Genomic DNA, 23485 nt, shown 5'->3' on the forward strand with positions numbered 1-23485 from the left:
GGGGGGGCAAGAAAAATATCACCTGACAGTCAAGTCAGGGGTGCAAATTTAGTTTTTCGACAGATCTACAGAGGTGGCAAAAGTTTTCGCACTCTCTCTTGAGTATAAGTACAGATCCTTACGTAAGAGTAGAAGTAAAAAAAATAAAAAAATAAAAATGAGTTTTAAATGTCAATCATATAAATACCTGTTTGGTATCTTGGTACAACAAAAACAGTATATAATTTTCCTCGTCTATTAAAATTCTAAATTTTTTTTAACCAAAATAAAGTTTTGCTGATGTCACTCAGTAGACCAAAAAAAAAAAAAACGTAGAACAAAAAATATACCGTTTTTTTTTTTTTTGTTGTTTGTTTGTTTTTTTGTGTGTGGTGGGGCCAGAACAAATTCATGGATAAAAAAAAAAGATTTGATAAATACGGTGAACTCCTGACTAATACCAAAAATCTGCAAGTCACGGATTCCTTCCAAAATCAAAACAGGGGAGTTTTCAGCATCCCAATCAGTCCGCGGATGCCGACCTGCAAATATGCAGCGACGGCATCCGACTTGCAAGTCAAAGTGCCAGTGTACTCACCGCAACGTCGAGAGAGCCGAAAAATCTCGCCCAAGTACGGGAACGTTTGTTGCCACCGACGCCGTTTGCGTCTCTTCACAGCCTTGAATCCGTCCGGAATCCTCATGGAGCAGGATGTGGAGAGCCCGGCCCTCAGCAAAACCTCCAAGTTCCACAAGGCGGGCGGCAAGGATCTGCCCAAAGAGCTGGCGGCGATGGACCGGGCCCGCAAGGTCCAGCGCTACGTGCAGAAAGACGGCAAGTGCAACGTCCACCACGGCAACGTGCGGGAGACCTATCGCTACCTGACGGACATCTTCACCACCCTGGTGGACCTCAAGTGGCACTTCAACATCTTCATCTTCGTCCTGGTGTACACGGTCACGTGGCTCTTCTTCGGCTTCATGTGGTGGCTCATCGCGTACCTGCGCGGGGACCTGGACCACATCGCCGACAACCTTTGGACTCCCTGCGTCAATAATCTCAACGGCTTCGTGTCGGCCTTTCTGTTCTCCATCGAGACGGAAACCACCATCGGTTACGGCTACCGGGTCATTACGGACAAGTGCCCCGAGGGCATCGTCCTGCTCCTGATTCAGTCGGTGCTGGGCTCGATCGTCAACGCCTTCATGGTGGGCTGCATGTTCGTCAAGATCTCGCAACCCAAGAAGCGCGCCGAGACTCTGGTGTTTTCCACCAACGCCGTCGTCTCCATGAGAGACGGACGCCTGTGCCTGATGTTCCGGGTGGGGGACCTACGCAACTCGCACATCGTGGAGGCCTCCATCCGGGCCAAGCTGATCAAGTCCAAGCAGACCAAGGAGGGCGAGTTCATCCCCCTCAACCAGACGGACATCAACGTGGGCTACGACACGGGCGACGACCGGCTGTTCCTCGTGTCGCCGCTCATCATCTGCCACGAGATCAACCAGAACAGTCCCTTTTGGGAGATCTCCCCAGCCCACCTGGCCAAGGAGGAGCTGGAAATTGTTGTCATTTTGGAGGGCATGGTCGAGGCCACGGGTAAGTCGGCGCGAGTGCGAGAGATACGCGATACGCGATACGTTTTGGCAATAACACTTTACGGGACTGACGTCGGCGGAGGTACGGGCCAGAAAACGCCAGACGGTCGCCGATTGTCCGATGAGGGGTCGATTGGCGGACTGACGGATACCGGACAGAATGCTTGAAAGGTGGCTAGGGGACCGAGGCGGGTGGACAGGCTGACAGATGAGGATGAAGGGACCGAATAAAGAGATGGCGACAAAGATCGGGTCGAGGCGCAATTGGACGGACAGATGACAGCGGCCGGCGGACGCATGCGATGGATTGTTTGCGGACTGACGGATGGACGGATAGGCTGACGGACAAGAGCCGTGACCAACAACCGCGGACGGACAAACCGGCGGACGAGAAGAGCCAGACTGACGCTTGGCGACGGACGAGCGGAAAAGCCTGACGTGAAAACGGGCGGACGGACTGACGGGTTAGCAGATAGGAAGGGACGTCCACAGATGCGGTCGCCGCCAATCCTTCCCGCTGTTCCCAGGCATGACGTGCCAGGCCCGCAGCTCGTACGTGAGCAGCGAGATCAAGTGGGGCTACCGCTTCACGCCCGTGCTCACGCTGGAGGACGGCTTCTACGAGGTGGACTACAACAGTTTCCACGACATCTACGAGACCAACACGCCCGCCTGCAGCGCCCGCCAGCTGGCCGACATGAGCGGCCGCGCCCGCCTGCCTCTCACCTGGTCCATGGGCAGCAAGCTGAGCCAGCAGGGCCTGGCGCCCGAGGCCGAGCGCCGAGACTCGCGGACTGCTGAGCGCAACGGAGACGTCGCCAACGCCGAGAGCGAGTCCAAAGTGTAGCTCCTGCTCCTGCTCCTGCTCCTGCTCCTGCTCCGCGACACACACACTTGCGGTCGCACCCACCGCCAGATCCCTCTTATTTTTTCTATTCCAATCTTCCCGTTAGGGACGTTTGCATATCAAGTATTTTTGTACATAATCTGACATGTTTTGGGCTCCTCCTGGTTTCTTGGGTTTGCCGTGTGAATATTCGAGGGGGATGTTTGACGCTAACGCGCCGGTTTAGCTTAGCCCTGTACATAATCTATGCCTTACTTCGGCCTTGTCCGACGCGAGCAAACTTCTGTCTCCGAACATTCAAAAACGGTGTGATTGCGCCATTGGAAAAAAATAGATCAGAAAACGACGGTCGCCATTTTGCGACACGCCTGAACGATTTGTTCCTGGAATTGATGTTTCCGTTTCAGTGGCACACGTTGCCGGAAACAAACGTTTTGTTTGACACCGCGTCGGGTTGTCTCACAGTGTGCACGCGCGACCCAAACGAAAGCAAACGCGGTGTTTGGTGACGTTTGCTCGTGTCGGCAAGGCTTTCACCGTCCACCCACCATCGAGCTTTTATCTTCTTGATTTTCCTTCCAGAAATGCACACGAATGCAGCTGCACAATCGAAGGAGATCCAATGACATCATTTCACTTTTTAAAAATGTCTAAACATTGAAAATGTCAATCTCTCTCTCTCTCACACAAAATGAAAAATACAGAAACATTAAAAATAGATATGTACTTTGAGAGAATTTAAAAAAAAGCGGTCTTTAGTGGATTCACACACAATACACTGATAAATGATTACAGTTACAGGAAATAGAAATGGAAAAAAATACGTCTCCTGTAGCACGTAATAGAAAACATGTTCTGATATCTTGATGTGAGAGGGGAAAACACATTTGTAATATTTTTGCTTAACTTCAGATCAAAACATGAGCGAAAGACTTTCAAGTCTAAAATTCTAAAGTACAGGTTCCAGTCTTGGTACTGGCCACTTGTATCAGTTGGTGAAAAGAGAGATTTGCGTTGACCATTTTTGGGCATGAGGCTTCTGCACTACTTTGCGACGGCAGTTCTCCTCCCTCACATCGGTTCTCGTTCGAGTGTGCAGGTGTGCCTCATGAAGTGTCCCGTGTGTGCATCAGCATGTACGAACACGAATGAATCCTGTGAGGTGGTTTTGCTTTGTCGTGTCCGCAATCTCCACTTGGAAAAAAAACCCGGCACTTTTTACTTGTCAACTGCGCCCTTTTCTCGCTCTGGCTTGTGTCCACATTCGCACGCTGCGTCCTCCGGAGGCCGCGGTTTCGGACGGATGACGTCACTTCTGGCACAGCTCGACCGCGTGTGGCTTCCAAATTCAAGAACAATACGCGAGCTTAGGTCCTACGATGTCTCCTCGTACAAGTTCCACGGCTGAAAACGCTGCGGAAGTGACGTCACGCGGTCGAAAAAAAAACGCAGGCTTCGGAGGGTGCAGCCTGTGAATTTGGACACAAAGCCTCCCTTTCTGGCTCCGCCGAAAGCGGCTTGTGGTTGCACGGCCGCGCACTCGACACTTCCTGCGGAAAGCCATGACTTTCAACTGCCCTTTAAAAATACAAACCAAGACGCTTTTTCACTTCTTTTGCACATCGGAGTGAGAGAGACAATCGCTGTTGCAGTAAAAGCCCCGAAGCCTGAAACCTTTCACACACACACACACACGCACACACACACACACACACACACACACACACACACACACACACACACACACACACACACACACACACACTCAAGTCACACGTCACCTAACAGTATAATAACAACTATAATAAATAAACAGTTAATTGCATTTCTGTTTTTGTCAGGCTGTGTTATTCAAGTTAATATCATTTGCCTTTTTTAAATTAAAAAAAAACAGCATTTCATTTTGCGTCAACGAGAATTTCATGCCAATGTAAAGTGAAGCGCGGCACGTTGACAAGTTGAAATAATCCGACGCGTGAAATTTCCATGATATTTATTTTGTAGTCACTCCCAGGGGGATTCCACTTGACACCGGATTAAGTACGCTAAACATACAAAGCATCTCACTTGACAAAGCTGGATTCGGGCGTTTGTTGATTTATCCAGCAAAAGACACACCCCGCCCCCCAAAAAAAGAATCAACAACATACTTTTAAAAGCTGATTGTATTTTTTCGAAAACAAAGTAAGTATTCCCACCTATGGACTTCTGTCAAACGGAAATTCCTTCACCCATAATAAAAAACTGCATTAAAATTTCGACTACGATATTACATTAACGATCGTGTATGGCTTCCGGGTTCGCGAACCCGGAAGCCATACGGAAGCCCGCAGTAGCGCAAACTCAACAAAGTCGCGCTCGATAGTACGAAATAACTCTGTCTGCGCCGCTATTTACTCTCACTGGATCCAAAACGGTGACATGTAAGTGACTCTATTGGCATGAGTTTTACTGGAATCGCGAACGATTTTCTGGTTCATGCATTTACATTTACCTCCTGAGTATCGTGGCATCCAAACGGTTTAAATTGTAATGACCGTGGAAGAGAGAGTGGAATGCATCCGATTAGCTGCTCAAAGTGAATTGCTTGTGGCTGGACGGTCAGTCGAGTAAACGAACGTTTCCTGCAATGCTTTACCTGTTATCGTGCTAAAAACCTTCCGTTATCTACACCGCTAATTAGAGAGAAGGCGAGTTCCATAGCGTCAACTTTGGGCATCGAGGACTTCGAAACGTCCCGTGGCTGGTTTCAAAAGTTTGTTGCACGACATCAATTGAGCAATGCTGTGTTGTGTGGTGATCGAGGGGAGAGGTCAAGTTCGACACAATGAATGGGTGGAAAGAAAAGCCACCAGGTCTGTAACTAGTCTCATTTTGGAGCAAATAGTCCTACTTTTGTGACGCGTCTTGTTATACTGTATTTGATTCATATACCTGTACTGTATGCTGCAGTTTTTTTAAATTTCTTAACAGTTTTTGGATCATATATTTTTGCATTTTATTGCTTGTGTTGTTACACGTGTATTTTGTCAACATACCTGCATGTTCATAAAGGAAAATATTAAACAACCACCGGGGTTAAAAATGTTGAGTGCATTTAGAAACGGAAACAAAACATATAAACTAATGAAAATACGAAGTAAGTAAACAGCTTATTTTCTCTCAATGAGAAAATGTACTGAATCACGTGGCCTTTATGGAGTGATACTAAAAAATATTTTAAAATGCGGAAGTTAAATAAAAGTCAAAAATGTCATCAGTTTATTTTAAAAAAGAAATAGCAGCGTTGACTCGATCCCACGTTCAAGTTTGTATAGTTTGGAGTGAGGCTACAGAACATGGAGTGGAGTTAATCACGAAAGCTTAAAAAGAAAAATAAATGGAATGCGTGGACTTGTGTCAAGTTTGTAGCATATTAGTCAGCCAAAACTTGGGCCGCCAGATCTTTGGGGGGGCAGCTCATTAGCGTCGGCATTGTCTGTGACGGCGGGCCGACTCAGGGTCAGCGGCTGTTTCTCCAGGGCGTCCCGCACCTCCCGCCGCACGCTCTCGGACCATGCCGGCAGCTCAGCGTGCAGCTTGCGGGCCGCCTCCATCAGCGCCTCTTGGCGGGCGTCCAGGTCCGACAGGAGGTCCAGGTTGCGCCGGAGCTGAGCCAGCGCGGGGCTGGTGGCCGCAGGATCCGAGTCCGCGGCGAGGCGGCTCCGGTCGAACTGCGGCGAGGCCTGGCCCGACATGTAGGACTGGAACTCCTCCGGGGTGAGGTTGAGGGATTGGGCGTCCAGCTTCTCGATGAAGGCCGCCGCGCAGCACTGGACGGAAAAAAAAAAAAGAAGACAAAGACGCATGTTGACACTTTGGAACGCTCTTTGGGAGAATCTCACCTTCGGCCGCCATCTTTGGGAGTGGGTTGCATCATCTTTGCGGCTATTCTGTTTGAGATGTCCGATCATGTCTGTGGATTGTTTTTTCTTCCTTTTACATCCTGTCCATCATACTTGAAGACTTTTTATTGGGCATCATTTCTGCCATGTTGCAGGATTTTATTTCTTACATATTTTTTTTTAAAACATGTCTGCCATTTTTGTGATTTTTTTTTTTTTTGTTCTGGCATCAGACCATGCTTGTGGATTACAATCGTAGGATTTTTCTTAAAATCATATCCACCATGTTTGTGTGTGTTTTTTTTTAAAATCATAACTATCATAGTTGGGGAATTTTTTTCAACATAGTGTCACACACGGTTTGTGATTTAAAAAAAAAAAAAAAAGTGTTATTTTTTTTGTTATTGGAACATCATATGGTGGAGTGCGTAAATTTTTCAAAAGTGCCGGTTCGCCTTCCCTTGCTCCAACTCTCCCCTGACTTGCTTTCCCTACCCTGCGCTGGCTCACATGACCAGGGCGTCAGCTGTCCTGCAGCCTTGTCTCCGCGCGACAGAGTCTGCGGCGCAACGGTAGCGCGCCTGACTCCAGATCAGAAGATTGCGTGGCCAAATCACGTCGGGGTCATTCCTTTTAAGAACGCACATATATCGTGGGGAATGCTAAACCGGCGTGAATAGCTGAAAGTACGGAAAGAAGGCCGACCAGGTTGGTGAAGTAGTAGCCGTCCTCGCCGGTCATCAGCCTGCTGGGGTTGCAGAAGCGTGTGATGTACTGGATGTTGGACTGCAGTCTGGGCGGGTTGGCCTTGAGCACGATGTAGATGAGCGCGGGCAGGAAGTCGTCGGCCGACGCCGGCTCACGCTTGGTGCTGCCGATGGCGGCGAAGATGTGCTTGCTGCAGCGCGTCACGCACGCCAGCTTGTCGCGGGGCACCTTCTTCGAATCCATCTCAATGATGTCTGGAGTGGGGACCAGAGGTGGGGGGGGGTGTAGACTTTAGCGAGGGGGAAGGTGTTAAAAAAAAAGGAAGGCGTTTTTTGTTGCTGTCGATATTGAAAATTGAGCTCTCAACCTCTTCTCTACACGTATCTTTGAGACTACTTTTTTTTTTTTTTTTGAGACCGATACCAGTCCAAGTGATCAATCACCCTTTGAGTACGCTCCGGACCGATGGTTGTTTTGGTTTCATTTAACACAATGATAAAAAATTGTGTCCAAAGACTTTTCTTTCTAGTGCAGATGAAGATTCGCCGATTTGTCAATCTGCCGCAGTACAATGCCAACTACTGTGTGTGGCGTCTATTCCGGCTCATTTGAGTAAACGGGGGCAATTATATCGCAAAAGAAGGGGATGAAAAGCGCCACAGGTACCCGTGATGGCTTTGACCACGCTCTCGGAGGCTTCGGGGATCTCCTCGTCCATGGGCACACAAAGCATCTGGATGTTGACCCAGTGGAGGGCTCTGCAACGCCAAGCGCAACCCAGCGTCCGGTTGAGCCGCGCAAACGTCAGCGAGCGCAGAAGACGGGCGACGCGCACCTGATCCGGTTCTGCATGGCCAAGTCCTTCTTCTCGTCGTCGGTGGTTTCCGGGCAGAAGACGCTTTTGTACAGACGGGTCATGATGTACTTTTCCACCTGGTCCATCACCTGCTCCACCGACTCGGACGAACCTGGGGAACGCCACAATCCCGCCTCGGTCACTTTTTTTTTTTTTTTTTTTAAACGGATGAGAAGTCGTCCAGGACTCTCCCCACCTTTGAAGTGACTCGTCAAGCGGTCGGCCAGGCCCTGGTAGAAGTCCTGAACGCACTCTGACACTTCTTCTGCGTTCAGGTCCTGAAACAAACCGGTTCGTGCGATGAGCGTGACGGCCATATTTCTGCCACTGTGTGGAATGTGTCGCAACGTGTCCGCCATGTTTGTGGAATGCGTTTGCAGCATGTCGGCCTCGAAGGAAGGACTTTTTTCCTGAAGCGATCACCTTCTTGCTGGACATGCTGAGCAGGAAGCTGCGGCACTGCTTGTGGATCTCTCGGCCGGGCCGCTGCATGCTCTTCAGGAAGTCCGCAAAGTCTTTCGACACCTGGTCTGAGTCGAAGCTGGCATGGCGACTCGTGGACGGGCTGCTCGTCTTCACCTCCGGCGAGTCTGATGATGAGGTTTTTTTACCATGACATCACACAGACTGCTTTTCAGTAGGGAAGGAATTAAGTCAATTGACGAAGTCATTCTAGCACTGTGTACTGTATTTGAATGTTCTCCTTTTATGTTGTCCCAGCTGGTTCCAATTGTACCTTTCTTGGAAGAGGTGCGCGACGACGGGCTGAAGAACTTCTTGACGGTCGTCACTTTGCGCGTCTTCTCGTTGGTTTTCTTCTCCTCGAACTTGGAAAAGGGTCCGAGCGAGGACTGGGACTGGGACGAAGGCGGCGTGGACTGGGCCTGGGCTGGAGCGCCGTGACTGCTGGCGAAGGCGGCCGCTTCCTCCTCTCGCTGCAACCTAGCAAAATGACACAGCGTAACTTTCTTTGCTTAGGACCACTGCTCCTCAAACAACATGCAGCCCCAAAAATGAACAGCTCACTTTGAATTAACAAAAGGTGAAGTTAAAAAAAATACAGAGAGAGAGACCACCAGGTAGCAACATTTAACTGGACCACACACACAAACACACAAATACAAATATTACTTTTCGGCCAAGGCCCAGTCATCCTGGATCTGCTTCTGGCGCACCCGTTGGTACTCCTCCCTCCAGCACTTGGAGCAAAGGCCTTGCCAGGCTGTGTTGCCATAGTAACCGCATCCCTTCTTGCATAGCAGCTCCGATTGGTCCACGTGGATGCCACGACGCTCCGTCTTCTGACTCATGCTGCGAAAAAGAAAATTATTATTGGGTTTGTTGGGGTTTTTTTTTTTGTGGTAATTTGAAATTCCGCAAGCATGCAAATGAGGGGGAAACTGACCCAACCCTGACGTGATTTGAATGCAAAACTTGATCTGGAGTCAAACACGCTACCAGAGTCCTGCAACTATACCGTATTAAGTAACTTATTTTATTTGTCCAAGCACAATCCAGAAAATTGAATTAACAAAAGGTGAAGTTAAAAAAATAGAGAGAAAGAGAGAGAGAGAGAGAGAGACCACCAGGTAGCAACATTTAACTGGACCACACACACACACACACACACAAATACAAATCTTACTTTTCGGCCAAGGCCCAGTCATCCTGGATCTGCTTCTGGCGCACCCGTTGGTACTCCTCCCTCCAGCACTTGGAGCAAAGGCCTTGCCAGGCTGTGTTGCCATAGTAACCGCATCCCTTCTTGCATAGCAGCTCCGATTGGTCCACGTGGATGCCACGACGCTCCGTCTTCTGACTCATGCTGCGAAAAAGAAAATTATTATTGGGTTTGTTGGGGTTTTTTTTTTTGTGGTAATTTGAAATTCCGCAAGCATGCAAATGAGGGGGAAACTGACCCAACCCTGACGTGATTTGAATGCAAAACTTGATCTGGAGTCAAACACGCTACCAGAGTCCTGCAACTATACCTTATTAAGTAACTTATTTTATTTGTCCAAGCACAATCCAGAAAAACCTCACAGCCATCCCACAAATTGCAAAAAATCCTGCATTAATGCCACAAGATGATGGCAAAAGACTACTTTTGTCTGAAGAAAAAAAAAATGTATGGGGAACCTTTGTTTCACATTTTTCTCCAACAGATGCTGTCTTCATGCTGCCGTTAAGTGACAGGACGCCCCGTTTTGGGCATTTAAGCGTTGCTATAATACGCTGTGATGTACTGAGCAGCATTCTCGCCCCAAATGCATTGAGCATGCAAATGAGGGGGAAACTGACCCTACCCTGACGTGATTTGAATGCACAACTTGATCTGGAGTCAAACACGCTACCAGAGTCCTGCAACTATACCGTATTAAGTAACTTATTTTATTTGTCCAAGCACAATCCAGAAAAACCTCACAGCCATCCCACAAATTACAAAAAATCCTGCATTAATGCCACAAGATGATGGCAAAAGACTACTTTTTTTGTTAAAGCGGGGAACTTTTGTTTCACATTTTTCTCCAACAGATGCTGTCTTTATGCTGCCGTTCAGTGACAGGACGCCCCGTTTTGGGCATTTAAGCGTTGCTATAATACGCTGTGATGTACTGAGCAGCATTCTCGCCCCAAATGCATTTTTAACTTTGCCATTTTAGTATCTACAAGCATTATTATGTTGCAATTACACCTTTGGTGGCATGTCGCTAACGTTAGCCCCATGCAGCAGCTAAACCGTGTAGGACCACCATTAGGACAACTGCATCCCGTGCAAACGCAAGTTACTTACTGCAAACCGTCCATGTGAAGTGCTCACCTGTTTTTTTTTTTTTTAACGCGCAAATGTAGAAGACCTTCTTTTCTTTCAGCTACGATAGCGGGCAACTGCGCGACGAGTAGCTTTTTCGAGATTCTTGTGGTATGGTCGCAAGTTTAAAGAATGGTCCAAAAAATAAAACCGCAGGCTGTTTTTAATGAGAAATGTAGCAGGAGGCGCGCCATTGTACTTATTTTATTGGGTCCATCAGCTTTCAGACATGGGAGGGATTTGACCATGACGTCACGGGTCGCCGGAAAACGTTGGGACCACGGGGTCACGTGATTGTCGGCACTTGTCGGGTGTCTTTTTCGTTTGGATTTTTTTTCCTCTTCTGCGGTTTGACGAAAGAAATATGAATAATTCTACAGTACAACGAGGATAGAGTCGTAACGTCAAGAAAACAACGCGTTTAAAAAAAAAGAAATGTCGTGTAACATTTCAATGTATTTTTATCTGTAATGTCAACGTTTATCGCAAATTATACCATGAATCTACACTTCTAAAATTACGAAAATTTTTCTTGTGAAAACTTTTTCGAAAAAAAGACACTTTATTCCCATTTTCCTTCAAAAAAAAATCCCCAAAATGGCAGTCAGTACACGCATGCGCAGTATAGAATACGAAAAACGAAGCACTTGTTTTTTCGTTTGTGTGTTTTTAACCAAAAGATCTACCGACAAGAAACTACCAGTATGAAGTGGCAATGTTAAAAAAAAAAATCTGAATTTTTCCAAGGAAAGTAACGTTTTCCACAGTTAGCGTTCTCCTTTAGAAAAATATGGCAAGTCTGTGCATTATCTTATAAAACATAGCAAATCGTTACTGGTTGTGTGTTTTTCTGACCTTTTTAGTTTACAATATCATAACTACGCTATCGCTGCAATTCTTTTTGTCGCAATCTGGCTGTTTGCATTGGTTTCAAAAGTGTTTTGTCTCCAGGTAGTCAAAGGACTCACTCTCTGGAGCAAGCTTAGCCTACACCCTGAGAAATGCACCTTCCAATTTTGGCCACTTTAGTGTGCCTTGTGGCTCGCTGCGAGTGTGTGCCCATCACGGAGAAAAGGCAAAAGAGTGAGGGGGGGAAAAGCAGTATTCGGGCACTTCCCACCACTGTTTGCCGCTGGACTTGTGTGACGTTCCAATGGCCGACCGGTTGAGCTGACGTCACTGACTGTAAGTAAACACACACAAGGTCAGTAATACTGCGGACTAAAACAAGCGTGTTATTACACACAGGCAGTCAGCCATGATCCTGCTGGAACCCGGTCTGTGTCTTCCCTCACAGGCGACCGTCCAGGAACTCTTTGCGGCGGCCCGTGACGCCAACATGGTCCCGAACATCTCCCTGGACCCGGTCCTCAACTCTTTCCTGTCTCTGGACTCGTCGGCCGCGCTGCAGCACCAGTACTCCTCGCTGCAGAAGAGCCTGAGCGAGGAGCAGCAGGCGGCGTTGGGCCTCCATCTTAACCAAGAGCTGGGAGGCGCCAGGGTCACGCACGGGGGCGTCGGTGTGGTCGCACTGGCTTTGTCATTGCTGTTGGACCACGTTGCCCAACAGGTCGTTTTTGTTGTAATATTACAAAGGATTTTGTGAGATGACTACTAGTTTCATACTTGAAGGTAATTGTTTTGTAAGATTGTGACTTTAATTTTCAGATTTAATGCTAATTCACACATTTTGTTGATTTGTCTCTCGGGAAGGTACGATGGTGACATCTGCCGAGAAACAAGTGGTCTCACAAGCATGCGAAAAATAACGATTCTGAATTCCGTTGAGACGACTAAGCTGTATTTTTATTCCTTCATTAGGTGAGGGGCAACAGTTCAGGACAAGCTGGCCAATGGTCTCTGACAAAACCGCCCAAAAAGATTTTTGGCCTCGCAATCTCTTCACGAATCGGCAGTATTGCGCACAACTACCTGCGCTCGATCCCGGGCCTGGCCAACGACCAGGACACGATGGCCGAGACCACGGAGATCTACGATACCTGGCTGAATTTGGAAATGCTGGACCATTACCAGAGGATGACCAAGAAGAAGAGGATGAGTTCAGTGTCCATGCAGCAGTGGTTAACTGGAGCCGCGCTTCATCTCCATATGAGGATACACCAGGTCAGTCAACATTTTGGGAAAATGTATTTCCTGCCATATCGATTGCAGTTTTGCTTTTTGTTTGAGCAGGTTCGTCTTCATTCTGTGCCAATTGGGTCGGTGGAGTCTCTTCGGTTGTCCTACAAGACGGCGTTAAACCGCCTGGTGCAAGGTTACACCATCTACCTCCACAGAAACATTTGGGAGAGTGCAGCATCTGCACCACAGCGTCGCAGTAACGGTACCTGCTCCAGTGGGTGGTGGCCCTTTAACGTCAGCCAGGCGGAGACGTTCAACGAGACGAGCTACGGTGGAGCTTGTGAAACTGATGAAGTGGCTTCCAAAGAGGGCCTGCTGGTCATTGAGCTGGGCAGAAATGTCAGTCACAACGTGCTGCATCACCCCTGCGAATCTCCGGCCATCCAGCGAGCTTTGGTGACGCGCATCATAAACGCACAAGACCTGGAGCACAGCAGAAGCTTTTTCTTGCTCTCCAAAAAAGTCTTACAGCAACTGCTCGCACAGGAGGATGCTTTTGAGCTCAGTCCAGTCTAGATGGGTATGGAACTTTTTTTTTTTTTTAATGTACTGTTTGGAAGACTGGCCACAGAGCCCAATCACAATATTTTTTTTTGTGGCCATCGTACAGTTAATTCAATTTATATAGTTCCCTTTTTGTAGGTTTTATACAATAAGATAAAAGAGGCGAAGCTTGGCAACAAAGCAATAGTCCTTTAATAACAACAGCACATAACTGAGTGTTCAAAAAAGGTTCATCACAATTATATAGAGTAATAATTGAATATTGTACAAAGCAAGTGTCATATGCAACAACTTGTGGTATGTGAGCTCCCTTTAGTGTTTAGCAAAAGAATCACCGCCCAATTACATTTTTGTGTCCTATACAAGTTAAGTCAATCCTTTATTACACACAAATATATATTTAAGCCTAATGTAAATGTTCATCAAACTCTGCATGATGTTACAGTGGCTTACAATAGTACGAAATATACATTTTAGTAATAAAACTCGTTTTAGATGAACATTTGGGGCTGCTGCTCTACTGTATTTTTGTTCTGTTTTGCTGTATCTTTTTGCTGAGACTGATGTTTTTTTTATCGCATATGAATTTGAAATTTTCCCCTGTCCAACGTGCTTATTAATATTGAGAAAATTGAATAACAGCAGTAATGAATCCCTTTTTATTAGCGTTTATCTGTGATGTAGTGTGGCATATTTAGGCTCCTATGTGATCGCTTCGTGTGTTGTTTTGAGGATGTCAACGTGTAAAAGAGAAAATGAAGACAAAATACATCTCAAATAAGTATTATTCTGTACTTTTTTAAGACTGCTTTTGTCAAGAATATAAAATGACATTACATTTTACTCGGTTCGGAAAAAGAAAAAAAAGGAACCGCTCTGCTCTAATTTCTTGATCGATGCCCCGCGTCACGTACGCTTCGAAATTGAACCCAAACACGCCGTGTGTGACTTGTGGGCGTTCCTTTAGCACAAGTCGTAAATTTGTCTCCCGGAGGAGGGCGACGGTGTTTTTTTTATTTTTGAAAACTTTTTAAACGTGTTGTGTTTATTTCCCGGTGCATGTTTCGTTCTCCCAGAAGCAGACCGGCAGCCCCTGCTTTGGTTGTTTCGGGGTCTGGGCAGATCGTCGACGACCGAAGTGGTAAGAAAGACGCGAGAGCGATTGAGTCAAGACTGTGCGAACTTGATTTTCTTGCCCAGCTTTTGTGCGACAACGTACCAGACAAAAAACAAAAAACAAACACCCATTTCGGGTGCTTCTCTTGTGTTTTCGAGCGAGGCATTAGCCGTCCACAACATGTACAGGCTGCGGGGTTAGCTCAGTTTAGGTGTTAAATGCCAAAGCTAACGCCTCCTAGCTAAACTGCCACATTTCCTAGTTTTCCTGACAATGCAGGCGAACACGTCATTTAGTTATTTGCGTCTCGTATCGACGCGCTTTTCAATGCGAGATGGGCGTGAGATCGATACTCCTTCAGTTTTGTTTCATCGGAAGTCGAGAGACGCTCGGCCTTTGATAATACGTCATCGCGAGTCAACATTAGCCTCATTAGTTTCATTCAACTCTGTCATCACGTATGTTAGAAGTAGAACAAGAAGTGCATGAACAGGAGTAAATCATTCGTCTGTAGTACCGGCCTCCCAAAAAATCTGCATTTCGTAAAGGTGAGACGCAAATACACTGTAATTTTCAGTAAAAAGGGGAATATTGGGAATAGCAACTGAAACTCAAAAATGTAGTTGATATGCCTTTAAAACGCGGTTAATTGAACAACTTTTCAGATTTGCTAAATGTGGATTATTTGTGGTAAATACTCAAAGGCATGACATTTATTATTCATGGTCAAGATGCTCACTATACACAGTGGAAACTTTGACTTTTGTTCAGTTGCACTGTACATTTTATTTCCTAAATGGCTTAAACCCGACCATGATGTTGTTAACAGGTATGGCGGCCATTTCAGACCCGGATTCCGAGTACACGGACTGCGTTGGTGACTGGGTCAAAAACGGCACGTTTTTTGAGTTTGAAACGGTGCGTTGACGAGCATCGGGTGAATGTGTTTATTTGTTTGTCGAGGCTCATCCCTCTTATTGTTTCTTCAATTCTTTTTAGTTGCCAAAATTGCATCCCGGTCATCTTCCCATCTCCATCAATAAAGGTAAATCTGAAAAAGAGCAAACATATCACAGCTGTGGATTTTGTCTTGTCCGTGTAGCGTGACATACTCAACAGTTGGTCGTGAGGCGGCTGGGACGATATGTATTGTGTGTGTGTGTCTTCTTAGACTTTGACTCCTGGCTCAAAATCCCAGTAAATGTCAAAAAAGAGGCGGACATTCAGATGAGACTTTCCCTCTTTTGGATGCCCATCCTGCTGAATGTTGATGCCATGAGCGTCTCCTTCCACTGGGCTATGAACATCGGCTTACTCAACGCACAGTAAGTCAGTTGATGACGAGCTTTCTTCATGGCCAGCTCTTGACGCAAGTGTCAGTCTTTGTGAAAATAAATCGTCCGCATTGAACACCGTTTTATTTTTAAACAAAACATAAAACATTTGGTACATTAAGAAAGGTGAAACAAGTTAAGTCTAAATTCATACATGTTAATATTCTTCTTCTAATTTAATTCTTTTCGAGCAAGTCACAATGTCCCGTTGAGCTATCCTTAGAACACACTCGCGGGTGACTCATGTTGACCTTGGGGCTAACTAGTACACGCTGGCACCTGCACACATTTAAGATAAGATAAGAAAATCTTTATTTGTCTCACAGTGGAGAAATTCCCAATTTACAGCAGCAAAATTATGAAATGGACAAAGTTGAAGACAAAAAGTATATAAATAAATATAAAATATAAACATAAGCATATTAAAAATGGGTGAGTGGGGTTTAGGAATCATTATTATGAATGAATTTTGTAAAATAGTACCATGCCAAGGTGCCCGTGTAACTGTGCATGTGCGCGTGTGTTTCTCCCTCGTGAAGTGACCCGGCCTTTGTGAGTCTGGAGACTCTACGCAAGATCGAAACCATAGAGGCGATTCTGAGAGCTTTGGAGGCTGCAGCTGTAAGTCCAATATTTTTGATGTCTCAGATGGCGGCCTGTTATTGAAATTTTATTTTCCTTAAAAAAAAAAAAAAATCCTGTATCAGTCGGTCCGTAGTTATGACTCTTACTCTGAATGTCGCGTTGACCTTCTTGAGCTGTGGACTGATTGTGTTACATTGGCCAGGCCCTCGGAAAAGATAAGAATGGCGTCTCTCTCAAGCGGGGATTTATATTCTCCTTTCTTGTTTTTTTTTAGTATTTCCAGGACCAATTGCCTCGTCTCGCCTCAATCCATAACAGCTTTTACGAGGTAAATCTGAGGCTGCGCGTGTGTTGTTGCTACTCGATAATCCGGCGCATCCTCGGGCATCGCTAAACGTCCAAGTTCTTTGTCGATCGTTCCACTTGCGAGGTCTTCGCTGTTGCAGCAGAGCATTTCTGAACGCCTCTGTGTTGCGCTTGTGCTTGTGTGTGGACTCAGCAATCGCCAGAGGCTCTCAAAGACGCGATGGAGTGGCTGGAGCAGTCGGGAGAGCCCGACATGCGCTCCCGTGTCGAGGCCCTGGCCCACCAGGCCCTTCGCCACTCTGCTTTGGGCTTCATCTTCCACCAGTGTAAGCCGGCCACACGAAACGCTAGTCGGTCTGTCCGTCTATGTGTCAAAATTTCTGTCTTTCGACAAATAGCCCGATCGCCGTATTTCCATTGTCCCGTTTCAACAAACGCGCTCTTTGTCTCTTTTCAGACATGTTTTACATTCATATGATGGGGATGAGCGTGTGTGGGACGATGATGGAGCTGCAAGTGAAGCCCCATGAGGACGCTCAAGCGGTAAGACTTGATCGCAGGCGCAGAGAATTACGCTCGCGTGTGGTTTCCTTCACCTTTGGAGCCGGGGAATCAACATTAGCTCTGCAGAGTCAGGATTGTTCTCGGCGAATCCAGCACTTTTCTGCAGATTCCTGAGAGGAAGACTTCATTTCAAAATTTTATCTGAGTTTATGAGGGTTTTTTTCTTTTTCTCGCCTGCGCTTAGTTCAATTTCACCGTTTTCCCCAAATGTTTCGTGTTCAATTCCAGTGAGTTGACTTTCCGATGCTTTACCAGCGCACCTATTGTGACGTGCTTTTCATCCAGGCAAGTGAGTACCACAAGAAAGTCGGGAACAACCTCTTTCAGGAGGAGAAATACCAAGGAGCGGCGTTTGAATATACGATAGCCGTCAGATTCAAGTATGTTTTCTCAGCCCCCTTCCTCCCACACAAGGCTGCGTGACTCTAAATCCTCTCCTCCGCCCCTTTGCCCCCCCCATCCCAGCCCTGAAAATCACATCGCCTTCAGCAATCGGGCACTTTGTCACACCCGCCGTCAGAACTACCTGTAAGTACACATCTCATCCTTCTCCTCTCAACATCGGGGTGAAAGTGCAGACATTTTATTCCGGCAATTGGTGTTGATTTTTCACACTGGCACAAATTCCACTCGGAGCGAGCGCAGTCGTTGCCGTATGTGGTCTTTCCTCGAGCGAGTTGCCCCCTCGTTCGGTCGTCCCGAGCTCAGTGCGGAAGTTACGTTTCAGACCCGGCGGGGGCAGGCAAAGCCGTAGAGCTGGGGACCAACCCTTGTTTCACGTGTCTGTGAAATTTGTCATGAACGAGTAGCGAGAACACTGCAGCAGACCGCACACAATCTAAGCCACAGGTGTCAAAGTCAAGGCCCGGCGGTCAGATGTGGCCCACCACATCATTTTATGTGGCCCGCGAAAGCAAATCAAGCATGTCAAGTTCCATGATGCTTGCTAAAGTCTGAACCAAAATTTCAAATTGCCATATGTCATCCACAATAAAACTCGTTATTCTTGATTTCCGTTTGTAAAACGAGTTATTTATCAATATGTTGTGCGCCGTGTACGCAATATGTGGAGGTGATGAAACAGTTATATGGTTTCCCAAAATTCGTAACGGCCCTCAAAGGCAAACCGTAACTACAATGTGGCCCGTGAAAAAAAATGAGTTTGACACCCCTGATCTAAGCGGCAAAAATCTTGGCCCCACTTAAATGTCACCAAACTGCCAAAGATGGCCACCAAAATGTCTGCGGACACGTTCTCTTGTGTCCTTGACATTGATGTGAAATGTTCTATGAAGCACTTTGGTACAGCTGCCGCTCTTGTTATTATTCAACATTTATCATCGCAGAAGTAAAACGTGTGGACCTTAAAATGTGACCCCCTAACCTACCATATTTTGATGATGTTTTTTTTGTTTTTTTTAATACAGAGACGCTGCTGTGGATGCAAAGCGGGCCACTCTGATAGAACCATCCTACACCAAGGTCCGTTTGTCCTCCCCCAGGAGTGAAATGTGCTTCATGCATGGGGTTTTGCAACTTGTTTTCATCTCCTAGCCCTGCAACGAATCTCACTCTCAACAGTAGCAGACCTACGGCCGTGTCATGTTGCGCACGTTGACTTGCGCGCGACTGACATGCTCCGCGCTTCGATTCCCAGGGCCACTATCGCTACTGCGAGGCTTTGTTCCTGTTGGGTGAAGTCCAGTGGGCAGTGAGCGCCAACAAAGAGGCGCGGTTTCTGTGCGCCGGCGACCGGGCGGGAATCAAAGACCTGGAGCAGCAAAATCTGAAGTTTGTGAGCAAAAACCCAAAAGGCGGCAAAGGCAAGAAAGGTGCATTTGTCTGACAGAGTGATTTATTTACAAGCGCGTCTTCCCAAACTCATCCTTTCGTTTTTTCCCCTTTCAGCGGGACCCTGCAAGAAAAAAACGAGAGCAGCTGAAACCATTAAGGAGACTCAAAATTCAATGTAAGAGCATGTTGACCTAAACTAGAGTTCATTTATTTATTGATATAAACATGTGCATAGTTATAAAAACGTTTGACAATGGCGAGGCACTTTTACTCGCCCTTTTTTTCCCCTCCCAGTAAACCAGAGGACACGAACAATTCGACTGTTGTCGAGACGCAGCGGCTGTCAAGAGAAAGTGACGGCAATGGCAGTAGTAATAATAATCATATTAATGGTGATGATATGGGCAATGGGGTGTGCAAGGTATGTAAACCGCGACTGACGCACCCATTCAGTGTGCCAAGTTCTTTGTGATGCTCGTGTTGACCTTTGCAGGGAAACTTACTGGGAATTTTCTTTCTCTTCTTGTAGGTGAACAAGCAGAACCGACCAGGTGTGTCTCAGTTTCGTCATTTGGAGTTAAGATTTCCTTTGTTTTGTGTTTGTCTGTTTCTAGGGTTGGGACGCTCAAAACAATGTTTCGAAACATCATCCCTCATTATTTTTCATGTGTCATAACATTTGTTGAATGATTTACTAGCGTGAAATAACGAGCCATCCAACCGCACGACTTGGTCTGCACTCTGTCGGCCGTCGCACCTCCTCCGGCTTTTTTGACAAAACCCGGGTGGAAAAAAAGGCGCTCAATATTGCGACCGCATCGCAGCGTTGGCCACGCTGACGAGCCGAGCGCAGTTTGTAGCATCTTCTTGACTGGGTTTCATTCAAGGGGAGTTGTACGGCTCCCTGTCATTCCTCTTTCAATCCATCTAAGCTGAGATCCGTCTTAAACGTTCACGCCGCCGATTGACTCACGTCGTCTCCGCAGAAGTCGAGGACAGGACGGCCGGCGCCAAAGAGTCGCCCAAAACTTCAAAGAAGAAATCCACGGCCAGTAAAGACGTAAGGAAGTTTGGTTGTCCTCTAGCGCGACTTGGAATCAAAAGTTCAGACTTGTTAGTGCAGTACTCAGCGTGTGCGTGGTTTTTTTTTTGTTTTTTTTTTTCTCGGTTTAGAACTGGGACAGCTCCCCTGACCGAAGCCAATCCCCCCGAGGTTCTTTGAGTGATGTGTTGAAGATGGCCCATACTTCCTTGATCAAACAGTGCTATTACAACGCCGACACCTTCTTCAGACAAGCGGCAAGCCTGGTCAACTCCTTTACGTCGGACCAAAAGAAGGCACTTCTGCACCGCCGTTGACATTTAATTCTAGAATTCATTTGAGTCATTTGTAAAATGTGTTTGTTTGTTTTTTTTTAATCACCAGATCATTGGGTTCTCTGCGCTGGATATGCAGCTGGTGCTTTACGGCCGTGTGTCCGCCCTGACGGAAATTGGCAAGCCTCAGGTGACATACAGCGCAGAGTCATCAGTAACGGTGATCCCTCACCTATTCACAGCTGAGGCTGAATACGGCCCACCGCCCTCTCCACATTTTGCACGGGCCCCACCTGGACAATACCAGAGATGCATTCTCATCTTTTTTTTTTTAACAGTCTGACCACGTGATCGAGACTCATACATGCATAGAACGTAACATTCGATTCCACGCTTCTGCAGTCTGTGCTCCATCTGACACACCCCTGTCAAATAAAGCGGAATGAGGGCGAGAAGATGAGGTCACAGAAAAAAATGGTTATTATTTATTGACGCCACAAGTATGTGACAAACGTGAGACTGATGACCTGAAGTGGATAATAATTGCATCCCTCGATTATCGTTCTGCAGTTCTTTTGCCAATGCACATCTTCTTTTTATGCTTCCACATGGGTTTATTTTTTTGGTCTTTGCGCAACAGGAGTTTGCAGAAGCACGAAAACTCCTGGAGGAGATCAAATCATACAAGGAGAGGGGTTTTCGTTGTCTGGTTTCCTACGGCTGTGGGAGGATTTACCTCAAAGAGAAAAAGTACAGTCGCCGTTGGCGGAACGGGTTTACGTTGGTCTCGGCGTCGGGAGCGTTTCAACTCAAGTCGATGCTCCCGTTAGGTTTGCGGCGGCGCTGGAACAGTTTGAAGATTCCCTGCAGATGGTGAGGAATCGGATCACGCCGGGGAAACTCACCTGGCCGCAGACCACAGACATCGTTCGAGAGACCGATCTGGACCTTTTTCAAGTAACATTACACCGAAGTCTTGCTCTGATGACATTTTGGAGGGATTCCGCCACTTCACGTCGTATTTTTTTTTTTCCGCTTTAGGAAATTCTGGAGGATTCCATATATGCGTGCAAATTCCCTCCTCCACCCGATGGCACCTGTCGATATGAGGACTGCCTCGCCCCATCCAAAAATATCTACATCACCGACCCGGACTTTAAAGTAAGTCGACGTCAATACGAAGCCGTGGTTTTGGAGCGTGAATAAATTCCGCCACTCCACCCGCAGGGCTTTGTGGAGTTCAAGTGCAGCCAGAAGTGCATCATTGAATACCACAGCGCCTGCTGGAAAGCGTTGAAGCCGCCGTCCTTTGACAAGTGCGAAAAGGTAACATCCCGTCACGAGGCGGCGCTCTTCCTTTTGCCTCCGGAGGACATTTTCCCTGAAGGTATCTACTTACTTTTTTGTGCGCGGCGTGTAGCCGTGTCCGACTCCCGACTGCTCGGGTGTCATCGATTCCATTAAAGTTATTGACGCAACGGGCCTGATAAAACACGTGCAGGGTGCCAACGCAAGGGCGGAGAGCCCGAGGAAAGTCAAAGTCAACCAGAAGCCTCCTACGGGGTGAGGACTCGGCTGTCATCAAGTTACCTGTGATGTTGAATGGAAAAGAAGAACCGGAAACCTTCCGTTCTGAATTCCAGGGTGAAGAAATTGAAGGAGAAGAACCACGGAAAAAAAGAGGAGAATACGAAGACTAAGCAGACCTCGGAAAACAAGGCCAGCGTCAGCGATGACCTTCCGCTGCCCAAAACCGTCACCGCGGCGCAGGCACAACAGAAGGGTACGATCACGCACTGGGCGCTCGCACCACAACCTTGCTTTTTTGTTTTCGTCGCTGCATCGCCGTACAATCAACACTTGTCAGTGCCAGCCCAAGAAAATGAAAATGCCGAGAGACTGCTTAAGTATGGACTTTGAATCACATCTCACAAAACCAGTTTATTCCTTGACTTTGAAAAACGTTTTATACAATACAGTGTCCTTTTCTAAAAAGCGAACAAAATAGTGGTGTTTTTTTTTAGGGGGGGGTGGAACATGTTGATGCCATTTGAATTCATTTTAATGAGCACAATTTGACGTATGATCTTGCAGACAGAGCAAAATTAAACGTGTAAGTCCCATTTGCTTCCCTTTTCCAGCCTGGTGGCTGTACCAAGATCGAGTCCTGGTGCAGGTCAGTCAGATGATGCAGCTGCTCCGCCAGGAAAAGGGTCTCGCCGCGTCGGACGTCAGCCGCTGCCTGAAACCCTGGCTGGAGCTGGACTCGGCGCGGGGCAACCGGCTGGCCGCCAAGATGCTGGACTGGGAGCGGGAGCGCCTGGAGACGCTGGATCAAGCCGCGGAGCTTCTCCTCCAGAGGAAGAATCGCGTTTGGGCGCGCGCCTTCATCCAGCTGCTTTCAAATACTTTGAATATTAACGCCGACCTCAGCCGCTGGGCGGGACGGCTGGACGATGCAGGTCAGAACGCTTTCGTCACCAGCTGATCTGAAAATGCGCTTTCATCATGGAAGCAAGTGTATTACATTTAAAAAAAAAAAAAAAAAAAGAAAATTGGGATTCAAAGGCTGTTTTTGACAAATGCCTTTTCTTTTCGTGTTCTTAAACTCGACTTCCTGTCTTCAAGATCTCAAGGCGGCCAAGTCGTTCGTTGAACGCAATGCAGACCACCTGGATGAACTGGACCTAAGCCCGCTGTTGACCTTTGCCCCTTTGAAAGAGATTATTTCTGACCACGACCCCCCTGGCGCCGACTTGACTTCAAGCAACTTGACTAAATATGTCAAATGGGCTCCGCCGCATGAAATGAGACTTTTTATCTGGACTCTCGAGGAGCATAAAGATGTTAACATCTCGTTAAATAATTTACTCGATGAATATTTTGTTTGTATGATAGGTACGTATTTCCACCTCATATTTCTTGAGATTTTCTTTTTGCCCAATCATCATCATGTGACTTTCAACTATGTTGTTTTTGTTTTTCTCTCCCTCAGACGGACACTGTTCTGTTCTAAAGAAATCCGGTAATCAAAATGTAAGCAACACGGGAGCCGTTCCTTTTCGTCACATGCCGCAACACTTGCCGCCGTCTGTCGCCGATGACAAAACAGTTTTGCCGTGTCAAGTAACACGTTT

General features: G+C 46.9%; 4 protein-coding genes across 13 annotated transcripts in view; 3 read left to right on the top strand and 1 right to left on the bottom strand.

The window, feature by feature from the left end:
• Nucleotides 1–2763, top strand: part of kcnj6 (potassium inwardly rectifying channel subfamily J member 6) — a 5518-nt gene extending 2755 nt beyond the window's left edge. The window contains exons 2-3 of the mRNA XM_019873633.1: nucleotides 659–1579; nucleotides 2106–2763. Of these exons, the coding sequence (XP_019729192.1) occupies nucleotides 682–1579; nucleotides 2106–2425 (1218 nt within the window). The 5' untranslated portion in view covers nucleotides 659–681 and the 3' untranslated portion in view covers nucleotides 2426–2763. The remainder of the gene's footprint in view (nucleotides 1–658; nucleotides 1580–2105) is intronic.
• Nucleotides 2764–5658: 2895 nt separating this feature from the next.
• On the bottom strand, nucleotides 5659–10917 carry rabgef1 (RAB guanine nucleotide exchange factor (GEF) 1). 2 transcript variants are annotated; one of them, XM_019873621.1, is made up of 9 exons: nucleotides 10695–10917; nucleotides 9519–9698; nucleotides 8610–8815; nucleotides 8297–8463; nucleotides 8070–8151; nucleotides 7853–7985; nucleotides 7684–7775; nucleotides 7015–7271; nucleotides 5659–6237 (listed from the first exon to the last, which is right to left on the bottom strand). In XM_019873621.1, the coding sequence occupies exons 2-9, from the start codon at nucleotides 9695–9697 to the stop codon at nucleotides 5845–5847; spliced, it is 1509 nt and encodes a 502-aa protein (XP_019729180.1). In that variant the 5' UTR covers nucleotide 9698; nucleotides 10695–10917; the 3' UTR covers nucleotides 5659–5844. The 2 variants fall into 2 exon arrangements, with proteins under 2 accessions (XP_019729180.1, XP_019729174.1); XM_019873615.1 differs by lacking the exons at nucleotides 9519–9698; nucleotides 10695–10917 and adding an exon at nucleotides 9005–9209.
• Nucleotides 10918–11257: 340 nt separating this feature from the next.
• Nucleotides 11258–13831, top strand: LOC109518038 (uncharacterized). 3 transcript variants are annotated; one of them, XM_019873654.1, is made up of 4 exons: nucleotides 11258–11889; nucleotides 11983–12255; nucleotides 12507–12809; nucleotides 12879–13831. In XM_019873654.1, exons 2-4 carry the CDS (start codon nucleotides 12025–12027, stop codon nucleotides 13341–13343), a joined length of 999 nt encoding a protein of 332 aa, XP_019729213.1. In that variant the 5' UTR covers nucleotides 11258–11889; nucleotides 11983–12024; the 3' UTR covers nucleotides 13344–13831. The 3 variants fall into 3 exon arrangements, with proteins under 3 accessions (XP_019729213.1, XP_019729221.1, XP_019729206.1); XM_019873662.1 differs by having other exon boundaries at nucleotides 11258–11870; XM_019873647.1 differs by lacking the exon at nucleotides 11258–11889 and having other exon boundaries at nucleotides 11902–12255.
• A 453-nt stretch (nucleotides 13832–14284) lies between these two features.
• Nucleotides 14285–23485, top strand: part of ttc3 (tetratricopeptide repeat domain 3) — a 15899-nt gene continuing 6698 nt past the window's right edge. For 2 of the 7 annotated variants that reach the window (XM_019872861.1, XM_019872888.1), the window contains exons 1-26: nucleotides 14342–14472; nucleotides 15278–15366; nucleotides 15448–15493; nucleotides 15620–15773; nucleotides 16322–16403; nucleotides 16642–16695; nucleotides 16867–16999; nucleotides 17131–17216; nucleotides 17523–17617; nucleotides 17703–17765; nucleotides 18665–18719; nucleotides 18895–19069; nucleotides 19146–19206; nucleotides 19326–19452; nucleotides 19561–19582; nucleotides 20018–20091; nucleotides 20205–20369; nucleotides 20458–20538; nucleotides 20989–21098; nucleotides 21179–21305; nucleotides 21390–21509; nucleotides 21576–21674; nucleotides 21769–21911; nucleotides 21992–22131; nucleotides 22490–22810; nucleotides 22977–23246. In XM_019872861.1, coding sequence (XP_019728420.1) covers nucleotides 14391–14472; nucleotides 15278–15366; nucleotides 15448–15493; nucleotides 15620–15773; nucleotides 16322–16403; nucleotides 16642–16695; nucleotides 16867–16999; nucleotides 17131–17216; nucleotides 17523–17617; nucleotides 17703–17765; nucleotides 18665–18719; nucleotides 18895–19069; nucleotides 19146–19206; nucleotides 19326–19452; nucleotides 19561–19582; nucleotides 20018–20091; nucleotides 20205–20369; nucleotides 20458–20538; nucleotides 20989–21098; nucleotides 21179–21305; nucleotides 21390–21509; nucleotides 21576–21674; nucleotides 21769–21911; nucleotides 21992–22131; nucleotides 22490–22810; nucleotides 22977–23246 — 2974 coding nt within the window. In that variant the 5' untranslated portion in view covers nucleotides 14342–14390. The other 5 variants (XM_019872899.1, XM_019872878.1, XM_019872890.1 and 2 more) reach the window with 5 other exon arrangements.

The sequence above is a fragment of the Hippocampus comes genome, unplaced genomic scaffold (genome assembly GCF_001891065.2).
Source record: "Hippocampus comes isolate QL1 unplaced genomic scaffold, H_comes_QL1_v1.1 scaffold33, whole genome shotgun sequence".
Lineage (NCBI taxonomy): Eukaryota > Metazoa > Chordata > Actinopteri > Syngnathiformes > Syngnathidae > Hippocampus > Hippocampus comes.

What these genes read in the sequence shown, in the direction of transcription:
- rabgef1 (XM_019873621.1), bottom strand. Translation starts at nt 9,697, where the DNA reads ATGAGTCAGAAGACGGAGCGTCGTGGCATCCACGTGGACCAATCGGAG. An exon ending in TCAGCATGTCCAGCAAGAAG is followed by an intron (nt 8,152 to 8,296) that starts GTGATCGCTTCA and finishes GGTTTGTTTCAG; the next exon opens with GACCTGAACGCAGAAGAAGT. An exon ending in CTTGACGAGTCACTTCAAAG is followed by an intron (nt 7,986 to 8,069) that starts GTGGGGAGAGTC and finishes GGCGTTCCCCAG; the next exon opens with GTTCGTCCGAGTCGGTGGAG.
- LOC109518038 (XM_019873647.1), top strand. Translation starts at nt 11,944, where the DNA reads ATGATCCTGCTGGAACCCGGTCTGTGTCTTCCCTCACAGGCGACCGTC. An exon ending in TGGACCACGTTGCCCAACAG is followed by an intron (nt 12,256 to 12,506) that starts GTCGTTTTTGTT and finishes TTCCTTCATTAG; the next exon opens with GTGAGGGGCAACAGTTCAGG. An exon ending in TCCATATGAGGATACACCAG is followed by an intron (nt 12,810 to 12,878) that starts GTCAGTCAACAT and finishes TTGTTTGAGCAG; the next exon opens with GTTCGTCTTCATTCTGTGCC.